The 22,048-nt window shown below is 34.5% G+C and overlaps 1 protein-coding gene across 2 annotated transcripts in view; it reads right to left on the bottom strand.

Moving 5' to 3' along the window:
* Positions 1 to 22,048, bottom strand: part of SOS1 (SOS Ras/Rac guanine nucleotide exchange factor 1) — a 126,072-nt gene that overhangs the window by 26,153 nt on the left and 77,871 nt on the right. For both annotated transcript variants that reach the window (XM_062209308.1, XM_062209307.1), the window contains exons 9-15: positions 15,652 to 15,779; positions 14,206 to 14,861; positions 4,367 to 4,448; positions 3,531 to 3,653; positions 3,182 to 3,285; positions 1,887 to 2,109; positions 498 to 617 (exon numbers count right to left, since the gene is read on the bottom strand). In XM_062209308.1, the coding sequence (XP_062065292.1) occupies positions 498 to 617; positions 1,887 to 2,109; positions 3,182 to 3,285; positions 3,531 to 3,653; positions 4,367 to 4,448; positions 14,206 to 14,861; positions 15,652 to 15,779 (1,436 nt within the window). The remainder of the gene's footprint in view (positions 1 to 497; positions 618 to 1,886; positions 2,110 to 3,181; positions 3,286 to 3,530; positions 3,654 to 4,366; positions 4,449 to 14,205; positions 14,862 to 15,651; positions 15,780 to 22,048) is intronic.

Below are 22,048 nucleotides of genomic sequence, written 5' to 3' on the forward strand. Positions count from 1 at the left end.
CTTTTTAATCGATTTAAGTTCTAACTGTATAAAATAATGTGTATAGATGTATGATTGGGTCTATAATACAGAGGTGTGTAAGAGGAAAGTTGTAATAGGCTAAAAGGAGGACAGCAAATGGTAAAACAATAATTACAATAATGTTCTGTTGGATTCCCATCACTAATTAGGCTTATTATGTATTACAACATCACAAAAAGAGGAGAAAGGAAATACAGCTATAAATGAATTAAAATATTCCGATGTATCATTGGAATTAAGCTACTACAACTGTGAAGATGATTCTAATAAGATAGATATGTAAAGCCCTAAGTCAACTACTAGAAAATTTCAAAAGAAAAAATGGAAAAAAAATTAGTGAAATTAAATAGTACATTAGAAAAATATTCACTAAATGTGAAAGAAAGGAGGAATAGAGGAACAAAAAGATATGACGCTAATAGAAATAAAACTGCACTGAAATACAGCTATATTTTAGGAATGTCAGGAATACTTACTTTTCAAACCACAGAGTGAGATTAGTGGTGTGTCGGATCATTTTCAGAAGATTAGGAGAATTAATTTCTTTGTCTTCTTTTGTCCACACACTTCCAACTAATTCTGATGGCTGCACAGCTCTAAAATAATCAATACATAAATGCTATATACTTTATAAATGCTAATAACTTTCCCTCTAATGAAGATATTTTATTAAATAAATGAGATAAATTAAAACTATACTCCTACCAAAAACTTTTCTCTTACACAAGAGAAAGGTCTATGAAAACAAGATAGAACCAAAAATTTATTATGCATCTTTCTCTCTGGATTTTTAAAAAACATTTTGCTCTGGGCAAGTGTGAGATTTTCCCATATCTGTCCCAGCACTAACAAATATTATTCATCAGTCCAAAAGAGCCTCCTCTTTCTCTGGCGGGTAGGGGCATTGGGAAATAAATAAAATAGATTCCAAGACCATAACTTTGGGAATATTATGTTCTTTGGGTGAAGGTGATCCATAAATACAGTTTCTTTTCTCATTTAGTTATTTAAAAATAAAAGATTTTCTAAGTAGTCTCCATTTAAAGTCAGATAGACATTTTTGAGATGATAGTTGTCTCAATGTAGAATAAGCTACAAGAGGCTACAACTAGCCATGACTTAAGATTATAACAACAGCAGTAGCTACCAATGATGAAGTTTTAATTTTATGCTAGGCAGTGTGCTAAGCATCATATATACATTGACCACCTTAAATCTCACAACAGCTACAGAAGGTGCTATTCATTGGCTTCTTCTTGAGGTAACTAAGGGGTAGAAGGATAAAAGTTAAAAAGGTTAGAGGGCTGGCGCTGGGTTCTAGTCCCGGTTGCTCCTCTTCCAGTCCAGCTCTCTGCTGTGGCCTGGGAAGGCAGTGGAGGATGGCCCAAGTGCTTGGGCCCCTGCACCCACATGGGAGACCAGGAGGAAGCACCTGGCTCCTGGCTTTGGATCAGTGTTGCGCACTGGCCATAGCAGCCATTTGGGGGGGTGAACCAATGGAAGGAAGACCTTTCTCTCTTTCTCTCTCACTGTCTATAACTCTACCTGTCAAATAAAAAATAAAGATAAAAAAAGGAGGTTAGAGTTGCCCAAGTTTACCAAGGTAGCAATTGGTAATGCCAAGATTTGAACCAGCTTCACCCACTAAGGCTGACTGCTGAAAAAGAGAAAGTATAAATTCAGACAGAGCAAGAAGGGCCAAGGGAGTGAAAGAAGAGGGAGTACCTGCCAGGCCCTACTACCTGACATTATGTGTCCTATCTTATTCATGTCTTGTGATAACCCAATAAGGCAGAAACCAGTATGCCATTCTAAAAATTGATACTTTCAAAATGGTTTTTCAGTTTGAATGTCAAATTACATACCGGTATAGATCTGATTCCAGTAAAGTGAGTTGTCGAGCAATTTCAATTGGGTGTAAGGTGAGCAGGTCAAAAGTCTCGATGTGCCCGGGTCTGCTTATATGCCACTCAACTGCGGGAGGTGAGCTCTGAAATGTAATATTATGACCTGGTCCATTGTCTCTTGCAATTTTTTTCCTTTGAATTATCTTAGTGATAGATTCAACCCATTTTTTCATTGCTTTACCTGAAATACATTACATTTTAAATAATATTTAAATACTCTTCAATATTTAAAAAAATGGCTTAAAATCACATAAGTGATAATCTGAATCTTTTTGCTATAAAAAGTTCCAATGAACAAATAAAAACTGTACATTTCTCCCCTTCATCCTTTCCTGGCACCCCCTATCCCAATCTCACTTTTTTAAACATGTGTATACATTTTTCCAGATCCTTTCTAAATAACATTAGAAAGTAACTTATTTGTAGAAATTTTTCATCTCTATTGTTCTGAGTTTCAGTTCAAAATATTAGTTTATTATTCTCCCTTAAAAATGTGCATTCCACACAAATCACAAGATGTACAAGGATAGCTCATATACACTATTAATCTAGTTAACATTGCATTTTATAAACTGAACAATGCTGGAGAATGGATTCCTTATTTTAGTGTGATTTTTCATATGGCAATTTTGTACTCTACAGGAAAGTATTTTATTTAACCTGCTATTTTCTGATTCTTATTTAGAGTATGTCATGGAAATAAAATAACTTTGGGACATCCTTACAGTCATATATCCATAGAATCTTTAAAACTAGACAAGAAACCCTTGAGATGATCAAACCTAGCTCCTTATGTTTCTGATAAGGAAACTGAAGTCTAAACCATCACAGTCACTTTATCTGGCTAGTGGCGGTGTTAGAAGTAGACTCTCAGTTTAAAATGTTCTGCTGCCTCTGATTCTCCTTCATTTAACTGTGGCCCACTCAGCCTCCATTAGCAGTGTTATAGTGGCCAACAGTTCTTAAATGTCTTTGGGTACACATACTTACAAATAAGTGACTTAGTTTAAATTGTGACATCTTCTTAGCAATTCTAAAATGCTAAATGGAAATATTTTGTGTCAACACAGTGATTGATTATTGAGCAACTTGTAGGTCTGAATGTCATTTCATGAAAATTTTTAATTTTTTCAAATGGTTGTGCTGGCACTATTATGAATATCTCAACACTGAGCAATAATTACATCAATTGGTAGTTACCATAATGGTTCTTTCATTTCATAGAAAATAAGGCACTTTAAAAAAAATCATACCTCTTACTGTTCCAATAAATTCCTCCATTCGCTGCAAAAGGTCTGCATCTCTTTCAAAATCATAGAAGTGGTGTTCTACCCAGTGCCGACATACATTTAATACTCTATGGTAGTAACACAGAATTGAATTACATGCAAACTCAAACATAAAAGTTTATCACAATGAGTGGTACAAATAAAAACAGAGCAACTCTTATCAAGTTAAATAATCTTACCAGTGGCTTAACACTTTAAAAATTCTATGTTAATTAAGACTCACACAATGATTTCTGATAATTCCTCTTAATTCACTCATTTCATTTGTTACCACCTCCTTGCTTGGGAAAGGTCTTCACAGACTTCAACTTACCGCAGCTGTACAGGCTGTATATATTCTTTTCTAAACCTTTTTAGTTCTGCGCTCAGAGGTTGATCTCCATTCTCTATAGCTATGCGATCAGCTTCTGTTGGCTCAGGTTCTGGAATTTCAAACCTAATATAAAATAGAACAAGTTGATGAAAATACTATTTGCACTGAATTGTATAAATAGAAATCCACAAACCTTTGCACTAGGCAGCACAATCAAGAGAATACTGGAAAAAATTACTACGGATATACACATTAGTGAAAACAAGTGAGCCTTCTGTAATGTAAAGGCTAATGATATTACTTTAAATTTCAGAAAAAGACATTGGTACTTGCTAATAGATAAGACTAACTAGAAACATAATCAAGAATATATGTAAAATCTAATAAATGTGACTATGAAGTTATAGAACTGATATTCTTTTCTGATTTGCAAGGTTACTCTAAATAATTTTTAAGGGTAATGCTCAAAAAGTACACTGCTCTTTGAAACACTTTTCTTCATTACAGTATTTATTAATCAACAAGCTCCATTTTACTCAACATGTGATACATCTGGAAACTTCTAAAACATCTGAATCATCAAAAACCTGAATTTTCAGAGTTGAATTTATACACTTCTATACAGTCCTTTAACTTGACATTCCAAATACTGAGTTTCCATATTTAAAAAATAGTATTTTTATGTTTAAATAATCAAAGCTAACACTATGATTATATTTTAAAATTGCTCATGATCTGCAATTTAAAGCTCATCTAACATATTCCTGAGAAACATATAAAATCTTAGCTCAATCTCTTTCAAAAAATAAAGATTAAACATTTTTAAGTTGTCAGACCTTTCTATTATAAGACTCAGTAGTTCTTGAGGTTTGCAAAAGGATCTGTATGTTGTAAGAAATGTCCGAACAAAATTGGGATCTAAGAAGAAAAAGGAAAAATATCTTATTAAATTCTTTAATTCAGAATGATTAAAGCTATTATTCACATTTCCAAAAGATCAAATATCAATTTTAAAATCTAAAATTGTTTTAACACATAGAAAGAATGCCTTGGACTTTGTAAGGCACTGCTAGCTTTAGTGCTTCCTAAATTAGTGGCAAAAAGCATTTATATTGAAATACTGTTATCAGCTATGACTTGCCCTCTGCACACTCTGACCAACTGGCCTTAAACTCATCACTGGTCAGAGAATGTGCAAAGAAGAAAGGCAAAGCCAGAGCATGGAGCCCGGCTCCCCCCTGCTACAAGAATTGCAGAGCATCACCAGTAATCTCCCTGGTAGACAAAGGCCAAGCAATCCGCCATTACTTTTCCTAACATCCAGATTAGTTATCCAGACTTCTTTAAATCATGTTAACAAGAGAACACAAGTAGAAATCAGTCATAAAGTAACAGATTAAGTTAACCATAATTTCTAAATTATTTTATTGGCCAGAGGTCTTACTTAGAACTGCTTAAAAAAAAAAAAAAAGGCTTATCTATAAGCATCTCAAACTATTACTGTTAGTATATGTTTTTTTGTCCTCTTCCCAACCTCACATTCCTTTTAAGTATCAGGTGGTCACAATGAGAGTTTAATCCCAAGAGCAGGAAGTCTCCAGTCCCTTACATGAAAGGATACACTTTGCATTCATATTTTCATGAAGTTGAAACAAGAGGCATACTGAGTGTGATAATTTCTCCAGGCTTGCCTGCCTCCCTCCTCTCCTAACAGTATTCTCCTAATTGTGGAGAAGGGCTGCCGTCATCAACACAAGAGACTTGTGCATAAAGAGGGGGAAACATTTCTTCCCATAATGGAAACAAAACACCACTCACTTCTATAACTGAATTTCATCAAGGTCTGTATTTAATTGTAAGAGAGAAAAATTCATTTGCTTGTGTCTTCTGGAAGCAGGTTTTTTTTTCCTGTTTACATTATGGACTAGTAAACTCTAATGATATCTCATTGAGGGTTGTGAACACCTTTATTTTTGCTAGGCTAAACACTTTGAATCAAAATATTTTAAAAGATATGCATTGCCTTTTATTAGCACGGACTTAGCAAAATCAGAATGTATTTGGAAAATTTCTATTTAGATTGATTCTAAATATTTTAAAGCTAAAATATTTTAGCTTTAAAATATTTCTAATATATCAACTTTTCTACTAAAAGGCAAACTCATGGATTTATCACAAAACAAAAATCTTGGGGTCAGCACTGCAGCACAACAGGTTAAGTTGCTGCCTGCAAAGCTAGCATCCCATATGAGGGCTGGTTTTTGTCCTGGCTACTCCACTTTCAGTCCAGCTCCCTGCTTATGTGCCTGGGAAAGCAACAGAGGATGGCCCAAGTACTTGGACCCCTGCCATCCCCACAGGAAACCCAGATGGAATTCCACGCTCCTGGCTTCAGCCTGGCTCAGCCGTTGCAATTGCTGCCATTTCGGGAGTGACCCAGTGGATGAAGATCACTTCCTCTTTCCCTTTCCCTCTCCCTCTCTGTGTTAACTCTGCCTTTCAAAAACTCAGTCAATCAATTCAAAAAACAAAACAAAACCAAAAACCTCTTTCCAATCTATTGGTATTTGTGGTTACCAAGATAATGAACTAGGGGCAGGTGTTTGGCGTAGCAGTTAAGATGCCAGTTGGAACAACGCATTCCATATTGGAGTGCCTGGGTTTGAATCCTGGCTCTGCTCCCAATTCTAGCTTCTTGTTAATGTGTAACCTGAGAGGCAGCAGGTGATGAACCAAGTAACTGGTTTCTGCCACCCATGTGGGAGACCTGGATTGAGCTTCCCAGCTTCTGACTTTGGCCTACCCCAGCCCTGGCCATTGCAGGAAACTGGGGAATAAACCAGTAAATGGGAGCTCTCTCTGCCTCTCAAATACATACATAAATAATTTTTAAAAGATAATGAGCTGATTTAAATATCAGACAACCTTGAATGTAAAAATATTACTTTTTTAAGTTAAACAAAAATATACAGAATAAAAATACATTGGTTTTAAATATTCCTTTCTTTAGCTTTATAGTTTTTTTAATTTTTGTTTGTTTTAATCTACTTGAAAAGCAGAGTGACAGACAGATAAGATGGAGATCTTCCATCCAATGGGAGATCTGGGCTGGCTAGGCTGAAGCCAGGAGGCAGGACCTCCACCTGGGTCTCCCACATGGGTGACAGGGCCCAGGCACTTAAGTCATCATCTACTTCCCAGGATGCATTAGCAGGAAGCTGGATTGGAAGCAGAGTATCCAGGTCTTGAATCAGCACTTCACTTCAATATGGGACTCAGACACCCATATGAGACACCCACTGAGCCACCATGCCTACCCCTAGCTTTATTCTTTCTGAAGCTAAAGTGGGTTACTGATAAAAGTAATTTAAATACATTTAATCCTTTAATAATTTCCTCTCTGTTGGTATTTTATTGTTTGTCTTCAGTTACAGAGATCCTCAAAAGTTAAAGACTAATGTTTCATCCAGAAGAAAAGATTTTAAAACAGAAGGCTGTACAAGATTTTAAAACAGAGATTTTTATCGGTTTCATCACAATCCTCCCTTTCAAGAATCTTCTTCCTGTTCTGCAAATCTATTTGTAAGGTGAGGCTACTCAAAACAGCACATGTTTAGGAAGCAATAACAGTGGCCACTATGGAGATGCTGAGCTATTGCTGTTGGAGAGAAAGCCCATCCTCAGTAGAGAGTGCTCTAAGCATCCCGGAACTGTGTTCCAAATTTAGGGTGTGCCCTCCCCCTTAAAAAAGTTTATTCCAATCTAAAAATTGAAACCAACATCCAGATCCATGTCTAAGTAAAGCTAAAAAGTATGGGATTAGCAAAAGATAATTTTAAGTTGAAAAATGAGATACAAACCAGTTCTAAATTAATTAAGGTATGTTTTTAAAAACCCAGTTATTTTTAAAGGCGAACTATTTTAAAGTGGACTTTTCATCTTCTTTTAGAACTTTGGTAATCGATGGTAATGCTGGGAAAGCCACAATGTGCCTCGGTGCCACATCAGTCAAATGGGATCGCAGTAGTTCTGATGTCTGTTATGTAATGTTCTCAGAGACCTTTCACATAGTTTATTCCATATGAGGGCAGATGAGAGAAGTAACCAAGACGTATCTAAGGCCACACAGTGGAATGGTAGACATGCATCCTGAACCTAGATCATGTAACCCTGATTTGGTGCTTTTTTTCCTACCGTATTACGTAACCTTACTGGATCAAAGGATCACGTAAGGTTTCCAGAACTGTGAGATCTAAATATAAAGAATTAATCCACGAATTATATGATCATGATAGACATTTACATAAATAATTCAGAATGTAGTTGTACCTATTAATCTTGGCTAAATGTACCAGAAAGTCACTGAAAAATTATACGTCTAATTATGATTCTATAACTCTTGATAAGCCTTCTTCTAGATTCTAGGAAGTAGCAGTTGTACCTTTCTGTACACTGTATTTAGAAGAGGAGTTTGAGAGCTGGCATTAACAATAATCACTGTTGTATTAGGTTCTAAGGTGACTCAAGTTTAAGTTGTTTTTAACTTGACTGGAAGTAAGAGCAGTCTTGATAAAGAGAAAAATCCAACAGAAAATAAAAATATACCAAGAAAATTTGGCAAAAGTTCAAGTGAGTACTTTGGAAAAATATCTTAAAGGATGTATATTATAGATTTATGTTTGATATAAAGCAGTGGAAAGCTAATAAAGACATAATACCTGTATTTTAAATTTTACATGAAAAATACATATTACAGAAATTATTTTTATTTTTATTGCATTGATTTCTCTATTTCAATGACCATAACATATACCGTGTCATTCTAACCACTGGAGAACTTTATCTTACTGATGGTGCAAAGAGCTAAGATAATTTGGTAATTTAAAAATATCTCCCAGTAAGGACAAGTTGTATGATTTTGCTAGCAAAGAAAGTACTTACTTTCATTGATCAGGCAATGATAAAAACTAAGATACACTGCCTTTGTTGGTGTGGAGCACCAATTATCTACATATACTATGAAGTAATGTTTCAGACAAATGGAAGGCAAACTCATATAAAGGCAAAACCATGCTAAGTTTGATTTAAAACATAAGCATGAGCAAATATTCATAGCAAAAATTTTAAATGGCTTGTTTTGATATCCTCCCTTTTTGGTTTATCAGCTGCTTATGGAGGTGATTTCACAACCTTCTTTCTCAAAAATGAACCCCGTAACATGGATTTCAGTAGGCAAACAAAAATGTTCTCTGCAGCGTTTTCTTCCTTAGCAATCCAGGCCACATTACGCTTCTATTTGACTCTTAAATCCCTACACAAAGATTTTCACAATCTTCATTAGCTTCTCTGTTTCCCTCTCTTGATACAACCTCTCTCAGAAAAAAACCTGCCAACGTCACGTAGTCAGGGTCCAGACAACTTCAAACATGAGCTGTATTACTATCTGCTGGCCTTCTAGCTGCCTCTCTCATTCACTACATATAAAATCATTCTTTATTTTACTGCACAGTTCTTCAAAATCCAAGGAACGCAGAATATATCTACATTAGTGCTCAGAATACAGCGTACTAAATTTGAGGAGACAAACCCAATCCTTTTACTTGTGTCCCTATTTTGACTGACATTTGATAAGGTCAATGAGATTTATGAAATATTAATTACGTGAAAAAGCTGTTTATGTAAAGAATACCCCTCCCCCAACCACCACAGAGAAACACTGTTAATCAGGATGTGTGCTCATGTGATAGTACTCCCTTTAATACAGTCATTTAACAAGCTACAAGGAACAATAAACTCCTCAACAAGGACTTATAAACAATCACTTTTGAATTCCTTAAAAAAGGAAACAGACGCTATGCTGACGCACAACGCTTGTAAAAAAATCAGAGAGTTTAAAAATAGAACAACACTGCCCAACAGATCAAAAATTTTTGAAAAGATCAAAAAAAGTTTAAACACCCAAACTGAGTTTATGTAGGACACAAACTCAAAAGAAGTCTAATGCAGGTTTTTGAGTATTTCATATACTCAAAAGTAACAAAGACAAAGTAACAGTAAGTACTTTAAACAGAGTATCCTCTGTAAAAGAAGTTTACTATGGATGTACATCTTTTTCCCATACTTCAATATGAAAAGCTTTATTTTCCACATAATGTCAGTTCTGAATTACCACCCTTAGCCAGAAGTCATCTCATGTTTTAAAAATAAACTACCCAGCTGAACACACCACCAACCATTTCTCTACCCACATTGTTTGGGTTTCAGGGGTTGACCTGTATTTTATTGCCCACAACAACTCTGTGAGGTGAAATCCTACTCTCAACATCTTTTCTTTGTGCACATTGTTCTCTGCTTGCACTACTCTAAGGAAGAACTCTCTTCCTACTGCTACTAGATGCAGAATGAACTGTCCACCAGGATAACGATCCCTCCAGCATTTTGGATGACTCTCAAAGTTCTGATGCAGTTAGTGTATTACTGTATGTCCACAAACACTGAATCTGAAAAGACAAGTTATAAATTAGGTCCCACATAAGATCCTGTTGCAGTCTTTTAGGCGAGAGTTCACTACTTTCTAACTTACCTAAATTTAATTTTTCCAGAAAGCTTTCTTTTTATGGAATTGCACAAAAGGACTAATGATTGGGCTTTGTCAAAAAATAAAATGTTAACCAATATCTAACTATACACTAAAATTGAACTTTATCTATAGTCAGAATTACCCAAAACCTCTTTCAGTAAGAAAGAAAAAATTACACTGACTGTACCTTCATAGACTTGTATTTTCCCAGAAACAAACTAGCCAAACCAAGTAATTCGCTTACTTTTTATTATTCAACACACATAATAAAAAACTGTATCATATTCTAATAATGAAGAAAATTCACCTCATATGAGTCAGTGTCACATGGTTAAAGTATACTGAGTCAGGAAACTGAACTTCCAGTCCTCCTTCTGTAATTAACTGTGATGACATGATTTCTGGAAAATCAGATAAACTTCAGGGGCCTTGAGTTTTTAGGTGTAAAGTGAGGGCTTGGACATCACCTCTAGCACTAGAGAGCAACAGCTCCATTCTGTAAATTACTGTTAAAATGCTTGAAGAATGGAATTGGCTAAAGCCAAGTGAAGTATGAGTTAAGTTCGATTAAACAAGTTTCTCTTGTTTTTTTTTTTTTTTTTCCTGAATGTCTGACCAGCCTATAATAATCTAACAGATGTCTTTAAGTGGTATCATATTATTAATTATCATGTACTACATATAATGTCTTTTACTATAATTCTACATAATAAAAGTATTCAAGTTAAATTTAGCTTTTTGTTTCAGTGTAAGCCACAACTTGTATTGTATGTTATTCAATAAAAATACCTGCTAACTAACTAACCAAACCAAAAATCCTTTTTTTCTTTGGGGAGGCTGAAGAAAGGTGAGAGAAGAGCAGACCAACCATTCTTAAAACAAATAACTGGATCTGTGGTCACTGTAGTGAGGATTCAAAGTTCATTTCAGCTAGAAGAGACCTTAAAGATAACTGCTTTCATGCTTTACAAGCTCATAGATGTACTATTAAAAACACATTCTAAATTACCAGTAGTAAATTCAGTAAAGACCTTATAGTCGCCGGCGCCGTGGCTTAACAGGCTAATCCTCCGCCTTGTGGCGCCGGCACACTGGGTTCTAGTCCCGGTTGGGGCACCGGATTCTATCCTGGTTGCCTCTCTTCCAGGCCAGCTCTCTGCTATGGCCCGGGAAGGCAGTGGAGGATGGCCCAAGTCCTTGGGCCCTGCACCCGCATGGGAGACCAGGACAAGCACCTGGCTCTTGGCTTCGGTTCAGCGAGATGCGCTGGCCGCAGCGGCCATTGGAGGGTGAACCAATGGCAAAAAGGAAGACCTTTCTCTCTCTCTCTCTCACTATCCACTCTGCCTGTCAAAAAAAAAAAAAAAAAAAAAAAAGACCTTATAGTCACCCAAATATGCTACTACTTAACTATGCTACTACTTTGTGCGTACCATAAACCACAACCCATGAAAACTACTTGGAGATTCTAGTTACACCAATTAACATATTTATGACATAAAATATTCAACTAAACTTTAAAAGAAGCAGAACAGAAAACATGTCAAAATGGCAAAAAACAAAAACCTTAGCCATAGCACTTCTAAAACCAACACTGGCATTTTATGTCTCAAGAAATTACTGGAAGGAATTTTTTTTAAGAAAACTTTAACTTAAGGGGAAAATAGTCTCATCCATTTAAATTTCAATATATTTAACTTTGGCAAAATACTATGAACCTAGAAACATGTTATATTAATTATAAGTAAAACCATTCAAATATTATTCTATTCAAAGGCTAAAATCTAATATAAAAAAGAGCAATTGTCAGAAGTAACCAATAGAGCCATTACAAATTACTGTGTCTCTAGACTTGGGCTAGTATTGTACACATTAAGAAAAGAAGACTGCCAATACTATATAAATGCTATCAGTTTTTTCAAGTTAGGTTCCTTTTAAAGTTTCATCCAAAATTTCATTATTTTCAATCAAAAATAAATAAAATGTACAGTTGCTAGAAAAGAAATATTTGATTGTGGTTCTGTAAGTGCTTATTAATACCCATTAATTAATTCAGTGAAATACAGCATTTAAAGAAAACTTTCATAATTAACAACCAAGCCTTACAGAAACAATGAGGTTAAATGTTTTAGAATTTAAAGGTGTTTTCCAATCAAAATACCACTGACTTGATAGTAAACATAAATAAGTCATCTTCAATGGTTGCCACTTACATTGGTCTATACAAAAATAAATACATAAACTATCTTCAAACATATATAAAAATGTAAGGATTTTACTTTAATTGGTCCAAGAAACTGAACAAAAGTATTTAGGGTGAAATGAATAGTTGAGAATTCTTATATTTTAAAACTTCTGTGAATTCTCTAGAGACTTTAAAAACAGGATAATATGGCAAGAAGAGCAATTTTAACTTTCATAACCTTAAAAATGCCTTAAGAGGTAGCAATGAAATAAATATTTTGTGGACCCAAATTTTGGGTCATTTAATAAACATTTTTATAGTTGTGTTTATATATTACAAAGAATACATAGAAGGTTGGTGATGATCAACTAAAGAGGTAGTTCAGAATAACTACTGTGAATTGTACCCCTTAAAAACAGCTTTCTTTGTAAAAAAGATAATAATCTGTTCATGGAAAGTGTTAGCTGGTTATTTCACTTTCCTGTGCTTTATTATTAAAAATTTTTGGCCAGTAAAATGAATATTTTGGATACAGAAGTTTCTAGATGAAAAGTAATGGCAAAATTGGCATCCCAGACTAAACTGTCAAAACATTTAACATATGTCACGGCTACTGCCTTCTACAACCAAATGGTATGTGCTGAGAATCCAAATTGCTTTTAAAATTAGCCTGTGGGAAATACTTTATTTTTTTTTTTAAACTATAAAAAAGGCCAGCAAAATAACTAGAGGCCAAATACAAACTGAAACTGAAACAAACCAAACACTTGCATATTTTTCTAGAGATATGCAGAGATAATGAAATGATTTGTTTATAACGTACTCTGAAATCACTGATTAAAAAAATACTATTTCAACTTAATTTCATTTCTTGCAATGCACCCTGATAGTTCCTAGGCAATTTAAGTAGTTCTGATTATACATTTAATAAATTGAACAGATTAACACTGTTGACTACTATTCCTCTTTACTAAAGCAAGTTAGTAAGAACAGTTTCGAGAGACATCTGAAAATCCATTTTTAGGATTTTAAAAATAGAAGAAAAATTTCCCTAGAAACACACATTCCTTAGAAATAGTGAATATATTTAAATAGGAATATATTTAAACAGAGAATGGGCATGGAGATTAACTTTTACATTCAAATACTAAGAACAGCATTTATAGGAGCTACATTTGATTTTAAATCATATTCTGTGAAAATAAGTTTGCACTTATATTGACAAAGAACTTTGATATCCAGTATTTCATTTATTCTTTCTAAAAACGGTGTAAATTCTGAGATTAGAAGCCAGGGGTCTGAGACATTAAGGGGCTGTGATCAAGCACTAAATTCAGTGCTCTTTTCAAAACACCACAGTGCTACACTATTTTACAATTTTCAAACTCGCTGCTTTGTAGAGAAGTTGAAGGCCAGAGAACAGCCTGTCATTAGAAGCAATAAAATTACTTAGAAAAACGAATCATTACATTTGTTCTTTATCTCGTCTTGATTCTGCCTAGAGCGATCATCCTAGATGGTTTAGACAAGTTTGTCTTAAAAACTGCCCTGCTAAGCTGAAACTGTTTTCTTTAGTAAGCTATTAAAATAAAAAGGAAAACCCAAAACAAAACAAAACAAAAAAACCCCAAACACACCTACAACTAAACTAACAATATAAATGGCTTCCTGGATTGCTGAATTTAATAGGTTTAGGAATGGAAATTTTAAACATCAGTGCTGTGTGGTAAAAATAATGTATGTAGATTTGGTAGAAAAAGTAAAATTTCGAAGAAATAAAAAATGGAGGTATTTTTCATCATGCAGAGGCCTTTGGTGGTTGTTAGTTTTCTATCTTGGGCACAATAACCCACAGCAAAGATCAGCTTGAAGGAGGAAATGACAGTGACAGCCAGCCTCCCATGTCTTACCTGCATACATATGGTATGTAAGCCTCTCTATAAGCTTAATCACAGTTCCTGCTTTGATAATTGGAATTCCAGCCTTGGGCTGCACGTTCTCTTCAAATAGAATATTCTCTTCAGAGTCAGGCTCTGCGAATCTGTAAACATCAGCACTAGGCAGCCTCATCTGCTCCTCCTTCTCTTCCTGTAGCATTGTTACATCAAGCATCCTTTCCAGGGTGCTCCGGTACTGTAAAGATATCAGTGCTGCCATCCAATTGTTTTTCTCTTCAGCTGACTTCGCAGAAAATATAACACTATTTTCATCTTTTAAAATTATTTCAAAAGCATGCTTGTATTCACTGGTGTCATCTTTGTCATTAATTTGTACCTTTCGCATAAAAAACTTTTCTTTAAGACGGTATTCTGCATTGCTAGCACCAGGGAGTCTCGGCTGCCCGTGATTTGATTTGCAGCAAATCATTAAGCCGTCAAAGAGAAATATGTGTCTCTCATGTTTGGCACCTACGCGTGTAAGAGTTCCTTCCATTATAAACTCATTGCAACACTGTCCAATGTCTTTTCCCTCCCAACCATCAATATTCTTCTGAATTTCGTTCATTTTCTTGATTGCTAGTTGTTTCCCCTTCATTTGCTGACTATAAAACCGACATGCAGATTCACTAGGATGAAGGAAATGACATTATTAGTACACAGATGACAGAGAATCTAGAGTTCATGTAAACAAGGGATAGTATAAAATATATTTTTACAAAGTCACACTGGTAAGGTATTCACCAACTCTCCAAATATATTAGTGTTACACAATTACACAATTTTGGAAATTACAGCAACACAGAAATTTTTTTCAACACTCTGAAAACAATGACTACTGACAAAACTACATCATAAATTCAGCTACAGAATGATTATTTTACTTTGGCTACTAAATATTTAGAATGACAAATACTAAAAAGTAGCCCAGTAGAGTGGGAAAAAAAAGGTAATTTAAGAGATTAAAGTAAGTTATTTACAAATGCTGAAATGGAAAAGACCCAAAGCTAAAAACATATAGCATATATTATAATTAGGAAAGTGGAAGCAATGTTATCTGAATTAATGTCTCGAGTTATATAATCCTTAAAATAATGGACGTGACTAGTTTTACTTTGACAGAAACAATGATGCTGACATAAATCTACCCAAGACATTTTGCTCTATCTCTCCTTTAGCTTACCAGTTGATTCTCAGGAGGTCTTGTCTGGGAGTAAGCAAGGAAAATGCACAAATATGAAAGGTTTCTCAAACAATAACAAATTCTCTTGGCTTTGATGTCACTTCCTCTGAAAGACCAAGCTTGTCACTAAAACTATTTTCTTCATTGTTTACTTGAAGAGGAAACCGGGATCCCTGAATTTATACCACAATATTCAGGTTGAAAAGGAGGATATTTTAAAAAGTGAAAATATTCACCTCAGTCTTCGTTTTGCAAGACTTTTAGAACATATTTTTTCCATACCACTCTGAACATTAAGCAGAGCTGTTATTGCCTGTTTCAAGCATTCCTTGTCTTCTTGATCCTCACTCTTTTCTTCTAACTGCTGTAAAGCCAAAATGACAAATGTGAACAAGAACACTCCTGGTTAAAATAGTGAGGCCATTCTACTTAAGAATAAAAATAACATTTTTCCAGGTTTTTCTACTACAACAATTTTAAATGTGTCATAAAAGGTGTTTCTTCTTTATTACTATCTGTATTAACAAGTAACCAATTTTTCCAAATTTGAAAAAAGTCCACAAGAGTAGGGGTGTTAGAAGATGGTCTGTATCTATGAGAAGTAGTAATGTGCAATATCTCAAGTTGCATATTATTGAAAAAAAATGAGGCTTATATACCATCTTTTTAACTATAATAAGACTTAGCACAGCAGTAGGCACACAGATGAGATTATTTAGTGAGTCATTTGGATTAGGGTTTCTGATCCCTGTATTACTCTTGCAGGCATGATAAGGCAGATGAACACACAGAGAAGCATGCACTATAATAGAGAGGAATTCAACATAAAAGCTGGGATCACATTTTGACCCTGCCTCTGTGTGACCCTAGGGCAGGTTTCCTGATCTGAGCCTCACTTTTCCCCTCCCACATGAAGATTATAAAAAACCTGTCCTGCCTGCTTTGTGGGGTTGTAATTAAAAAAAAAAAATCAAAGTACTTGGAAAATGGTAACACACACAACATAAATATAAGCTGTCTTCTTTGTAGTACTACAGAATGAACACTACTAGTGCCATGAAGAACTTTGTCAGTATCTCCATGTTAAGATTTTTGAGTAAATCTAGGAATACATATATCCATTAAATTCAACCACAAATACTTATGTATACCAGAAAGTCTGTAGTTAACAAGAACTAAGATATCAATAACTACTAATTGCCAATACAAAAAAATGACTATAATCCAAACAAGCAATTGACCGAGGTATGACCAGAGTTAACCTTCTAAACCTGAGTACCAAAAAGGTAAAGTTAAGAAGTAACATTTTATCAATACCATCTTCATGCAATTAAGATTACCTACTCACTACCATAAAAGAAAATATTCAAAGTAATTTATAAAGAAGCTTGCTTTTTAAAAAGCTTTATTATTCGTTAGTATATTAGTACTTCAAGGGTTTTATGTTCTTAAGAGGTATTCCTTAAGATTCAACAACATATTCCTTGCTGCTTCAATTGATAAAAAGGGTAATAAAAATAGTTTCAAAGGATAAGAGATTTTTAAAAATATCTATATTAAAAATAATCAAATATCTTCTACTCACTTTGCACTATGGCCAGCTAGATTTAAAGAAAGCCAATGGTCAGGTATTGACAGACTTTTACTTAGTGAACATTACTGGTAGGCTGAAGGCAGGATTCTGGGTAATCTCTCAGTACTTTCCAACTCTATCATTCTAAACTGTATGCCTCTCACATGCCAGAATTATGGGGGACAAAATGAAACAAAATAAAATTAACCTAAGCTTAAGCTTCAAAGGCAGCAGAAAACACAGAAAGCAGATAACACACCTATAATATATGTATATATTATAGGAATTATAGATAAGCTTGTTATGGTGCCAGAAAATACCTTCTTTTTTTTTAAGTCCATGCATAAGAGGGGGTCATCAAAAATTTCATGGAAAAATGATTGAGCAAACCATTCACTGATTTAACAAATTTTGGCACCCAAATAAAAATAAATAAATAATTTTTAAAAACATCATTTAATTCCATTTTCCCACTAACCTTTGGAAGTGCCCTTGTATTAAGTAAAAGCAAATTTATAGGGCAGGTGTTTGACACAGCAGTTAAAACATGCAAACATACTGCAGTGCTTTGAGTTTGAGTCCTGCTTCCAGCTTCCTGCTATTGCACATCCTGGGAGGCAGCAGGTATTTAGGTCCCTGCCACCTACATGGGAGATCTGGACTAAATTCCTAGCTCCTGGCTTTGGTTTGGGACAGCCTCGACAATTGCAGGTATTTGGGGAGTAAACCACAGGGGAGGAGGTCTCAGTTGTCTGCCTGTCATCCTCTACCTTTCAAATAAATAAATAAATAAATACATTTTTAAAAGGCAAATTTAATAAAAGTGCCACTAAAGAATGAGCTAATTCAAGAGTTTTTGAGAATTTAATCATTCAAAAGCAAAGTCCAGGGGCTGGCATTGTGGGGTAGCAGGTAAAGCCACCTCCTGGGACACCGGCATCCCATATGGGCACCAGTTCGAGTCCTGGCTGCTCCACTTCCAATCCAGCTCCCTGATAATGTTCCTGGGAAAGCAGTGGGATATGGCCCAAGTCCTTGGGACCCTGCACCCACGTGAGAGACCCTGAAGATCCTGGCTCCTGGCTTCAGTATGGTCCAGCCCCAGCTGTTGCGGCCATTTGGAGAGTGAACCAGTGGATGGATCTCTGCTCTCTGTCTCTCTCTCTCTCTGTAACTCTGTCTTTCAAATAATTAAAATAAATCTCACATTAAAAAAAAAAAAAAAAGCAAAGTCCAGAAATATTCAAGGCAATATATCAGTCTTAAAGAATTGACACTAATATATGGCAGGATATTGAAACTTTAATATTTAAAATTTTTTTAAATGTATCTATTTGAAAAGAAGTGAAGAAAGAGAGAGAAACAGAGTTCTCCCATCCACTGGTTTAACTTCCAAATGCCCACAACAACCAGGCTGGGCTAGGATAAAGCTAGAAGGCTGGAACTCAATCCAGGCTTCCTACATGAGTGGCAGGAACCCATGTTCTTGAGCCATCACCTGTGCATCCCAGGGTGAACATGAGCTGGAAGCTGGACCACAGGGTGGAGCTGGGACTCCAAAACCAGGCACTCTAATCTAAGATGCAGGCAGTGTCTTAACTGCTATACCAGATGCCTTTTTTCCTTGAAATTTTTAAATGTTAATCCAGGTAAATATACCTATTGTCACACAAATACACAATTCTAGTATACATATAAACATTGTAAAAGAAAAATTCATTTAGACATGGATTTGATTTTCTATTTTAAGTTTGAGTCATTTATCTACAATCTACCTGTAGCTGTTTTGCCTACAGAATATACTAGTAAAGACATTGCTAATATTTTTAAAATTACAAATCCAAAGTACATTTCAAACTTGTAAACTTTTCTGATAAAATAATTTTAAAATGTTATTTTTATAGCATTAGGCAAGCATTTTTAAATAAACTTCAGTATAATTTATTACAATGAACTTGTCAGTATTCTTTGTTTCTTTTACTTAACACGGCTGATTTACACTAAGCACTGGTATAGAATAATTCAAGCTAACTTCCATCAAAGGGGTGACTTAGGGGCTACAATAGTAGCACTTAGTAAGTAAATGAGACTGAACAGAGCAGTGTCCTCTTATTACAAAAGTGATATTCAATATATAATTTCTATATGTTCCTACTGAACATTGTATAATAGCAATAATTTTATAAGTGCAATGTATTTAAATGATTTAAAAATTAGTACATCCCAAGATTATACAGCTTTATATGAGATTATATTTAAACTCATCTAGGGAATCATATCCTAAAGCACAGTGAAAACTTAGATGTTCTATAGAGACCATAAAATTTATCTTTTTACAATAAAGGAGCCACTTTCACCAGTGCCTGTGTTCTTGGTCCCTGAGAAATAAGCAGATGGGCAGTAGTCAATACGGTGTAAAGCATATACAATACACATATGCAGTGTGCAAAATCTCTCTCCTAGAAAATCCTGGAAGATATTTAGGATTAAATTTAAGGAGCTGTCAAAGGAAAAAGGTATCCAAGGGAAGAATAAAACTCAAGATTGTTTTATATTAAAAAGAAATTGTTGTATCTGATGCATTTTGAGTTCAATTCATTTACAAATACATTATGTCTTCCCTTTCTTTAAAAAAGGGACCACCTTGAGGCTAGCACTTAGTCTAGCAGTTAAGACATTGGTTAAGACACCATGATCCTGTATCTGGAGTACCTGTGTTTGAGTCCTGGCTCTAGCTCCAGACTACAGCTTCCTGCTAATGCGAGGCAACAGTGATTGCTCAGGTAATTGGTTCCCTGCTACCATGTGGGAAACCTGGATTGAACTTCTAGCAGGTTGTTGGGGGAATCTGGGGACTGACACAGCAGATGGAAGCTCACTTGAGTATGTGCTTGCTCTTTCTCTGCCTCTCAAATAAATAAAAGGAAAAAAGGGAATATTTTAATTCAAATATTTTTAATTCATATGTTTTTATTTCCAGAAATTAAGTTTATCTAACATGACATTATATAAAATGTAAACTACCATTTACCTGATGGCACAGATAGGCAGGACCAGAACCTAAGACTGCTTGACTCTTAGTCCAAAGACCTTGCCATTATAAACCCAAATAACTGAACAAATTCTGAAAAACCCATTTAGAATATATTCACTAAATAAAACCTATTTCACTCAAACAAGTGCAATGTACATGATGACAAAATATAGTCAAGAAATACACATTATAAATATACAGATAAAGAGTTCACAAAATGTGGGAACACAGAAGTTCATGTTTTGACTTTGGAATGGTTACTTGTATACTTTTCAGTGGGATACTAGAGTAGATTGCAATATAGAAAATACACAGAGAAAGCTTGATTTGCTAACCGTCTTAACATATGTATAAAATGCTATCCAAATTATTAACCAACTGCTGAGTAACATAAGCTTTCTGTTCTTGACTCTGGCCAAGTTATCAAACATTTCATTAAAGGCTGAGGGGAAGAAAGGCAATGACATTCAAATATGTTAACCATTCTTTGATTGGAGCAGCATACCTAAAAGACACAGCGAGAGAGGATAACACTAACTAAAATGAAATTTGAGGTATGAAATTTTAAACTGGCAATCAACTGTAAAAAAAGTATTAGAATAACTCATTTATGAAAACAAAACTTTCAAAATCACCTCTCTGTGCTTATCAGAGAAAAAAAATTGCCATGTTCCTCATGGCAGTTGATTTAAAATTAAAAATTGAAATATTATAACAATTTATTTACAGTGGCTCAAGTAGTTACTCTCCTATGTTTAATTTTAGACATTCAACATCCGTGGTCAGATCCAATACCAGTTAGACTCAAGAAGATACTAGGTGGAGGTTCTGTTGGGCTTATTTTTATGATACTGAGAAAAAACTGTTTTCCAAAGCTTCTCTTATTGCTGCTATTAAGACATCAGTTCATTGGCAGTCTAAAATTAGTGATTTGAAGCTATAGAAATTAAAATAAACCAGGTAGAGAATATGAAAGAAAAGTAGATTAAAGCAATTATCTAGCATAGAGGAAAGTTTATACTACTGAACTTCCAAACTGGAAAAACAACAAATCAAAACTGTTAACCATTGCCTAGGAGATATTTTAGTAGAAGTCTGCAGATATATATCTCTACAGAGAGCTTTTGGCACATTGTGAAAAGGGCACCAGCAGGTGTTTAAAGTATCTCATATAGTGCAATTCATACTTGCCTTTTCCAAATTGTTTTATGTAGCATTAAAATAAAAAGATGACACAGGAAAAAAGGCTCCCTCTTCTGACTTTTCTTTGTTCTTGACCCTATTTAAGTTTTCCGCATTTGCTGCAGTATTCGAAGCTAAATTTTTGTCTTTATCTCTTTCCTACAATTCATATACTCTAGCATTTAGGGGTGTAGTATTTGTGATATTATCAAAAAACTGGGTTGGGAAAGTTAAGGAGTATTCTTTAAAGTCAGTCTGGTACATAAAAAACAAGGAATTAGAAAATGAATGTTAAAACTTAACAGATAGCAAGAGTCCAACCATATAAGCATTCAGATTAGTCTTTAGTTTCTAAAATAAAGTTTGTGATCTAGATAAATACTGCAATGTTACAGTAAATTAATAGCCACTACAAAACCTACTCCATTGGTTCTTAGTATTATCTAAAAATATATGTCTGTTATAATGTGTTAAAATTAAACCTGGACATGATTTTTCCTCAATTATTTTGCTGAGGTTGTACTTTTATTATCAATGGAAACTTTAAATGGTATAGAGATTTAAGTGTTAAATACTCAATTATTTTTCAAGAGAAAGCACATGTAACAACTCAACACCAATTATATACCCTTAGTCTATTCAGATGTTTATACTAGCAATTTTGTATTCTCACAAGCTTTTACTGACCTATAATTCATCAACTGAAAAAACATAGTTGTTGGATTTTCACCAGATTTTTAACTAAAATTAAATTTTAAAACCTAAAGATGAAATAATAATTAGACTAATGTAGCTTAAGAAAGTTAATAGATATTGGAGAATCAGGAAAAAATGAATGTAATTT

Source organism: Lepus europaeus, chromosome 13 (genome assembly GCF_033115175.1).
Source record: "Lepus europaeus isolate LE1 chromosome 13, mLepTim1.pri, whole genome shotgun sequence".
Lineage (NCBI taxonomy): Eukaryota > Metazoa > Chordata > Mammalia > Lagomorpha > Leporidae > Lepus > Lepus europaeus.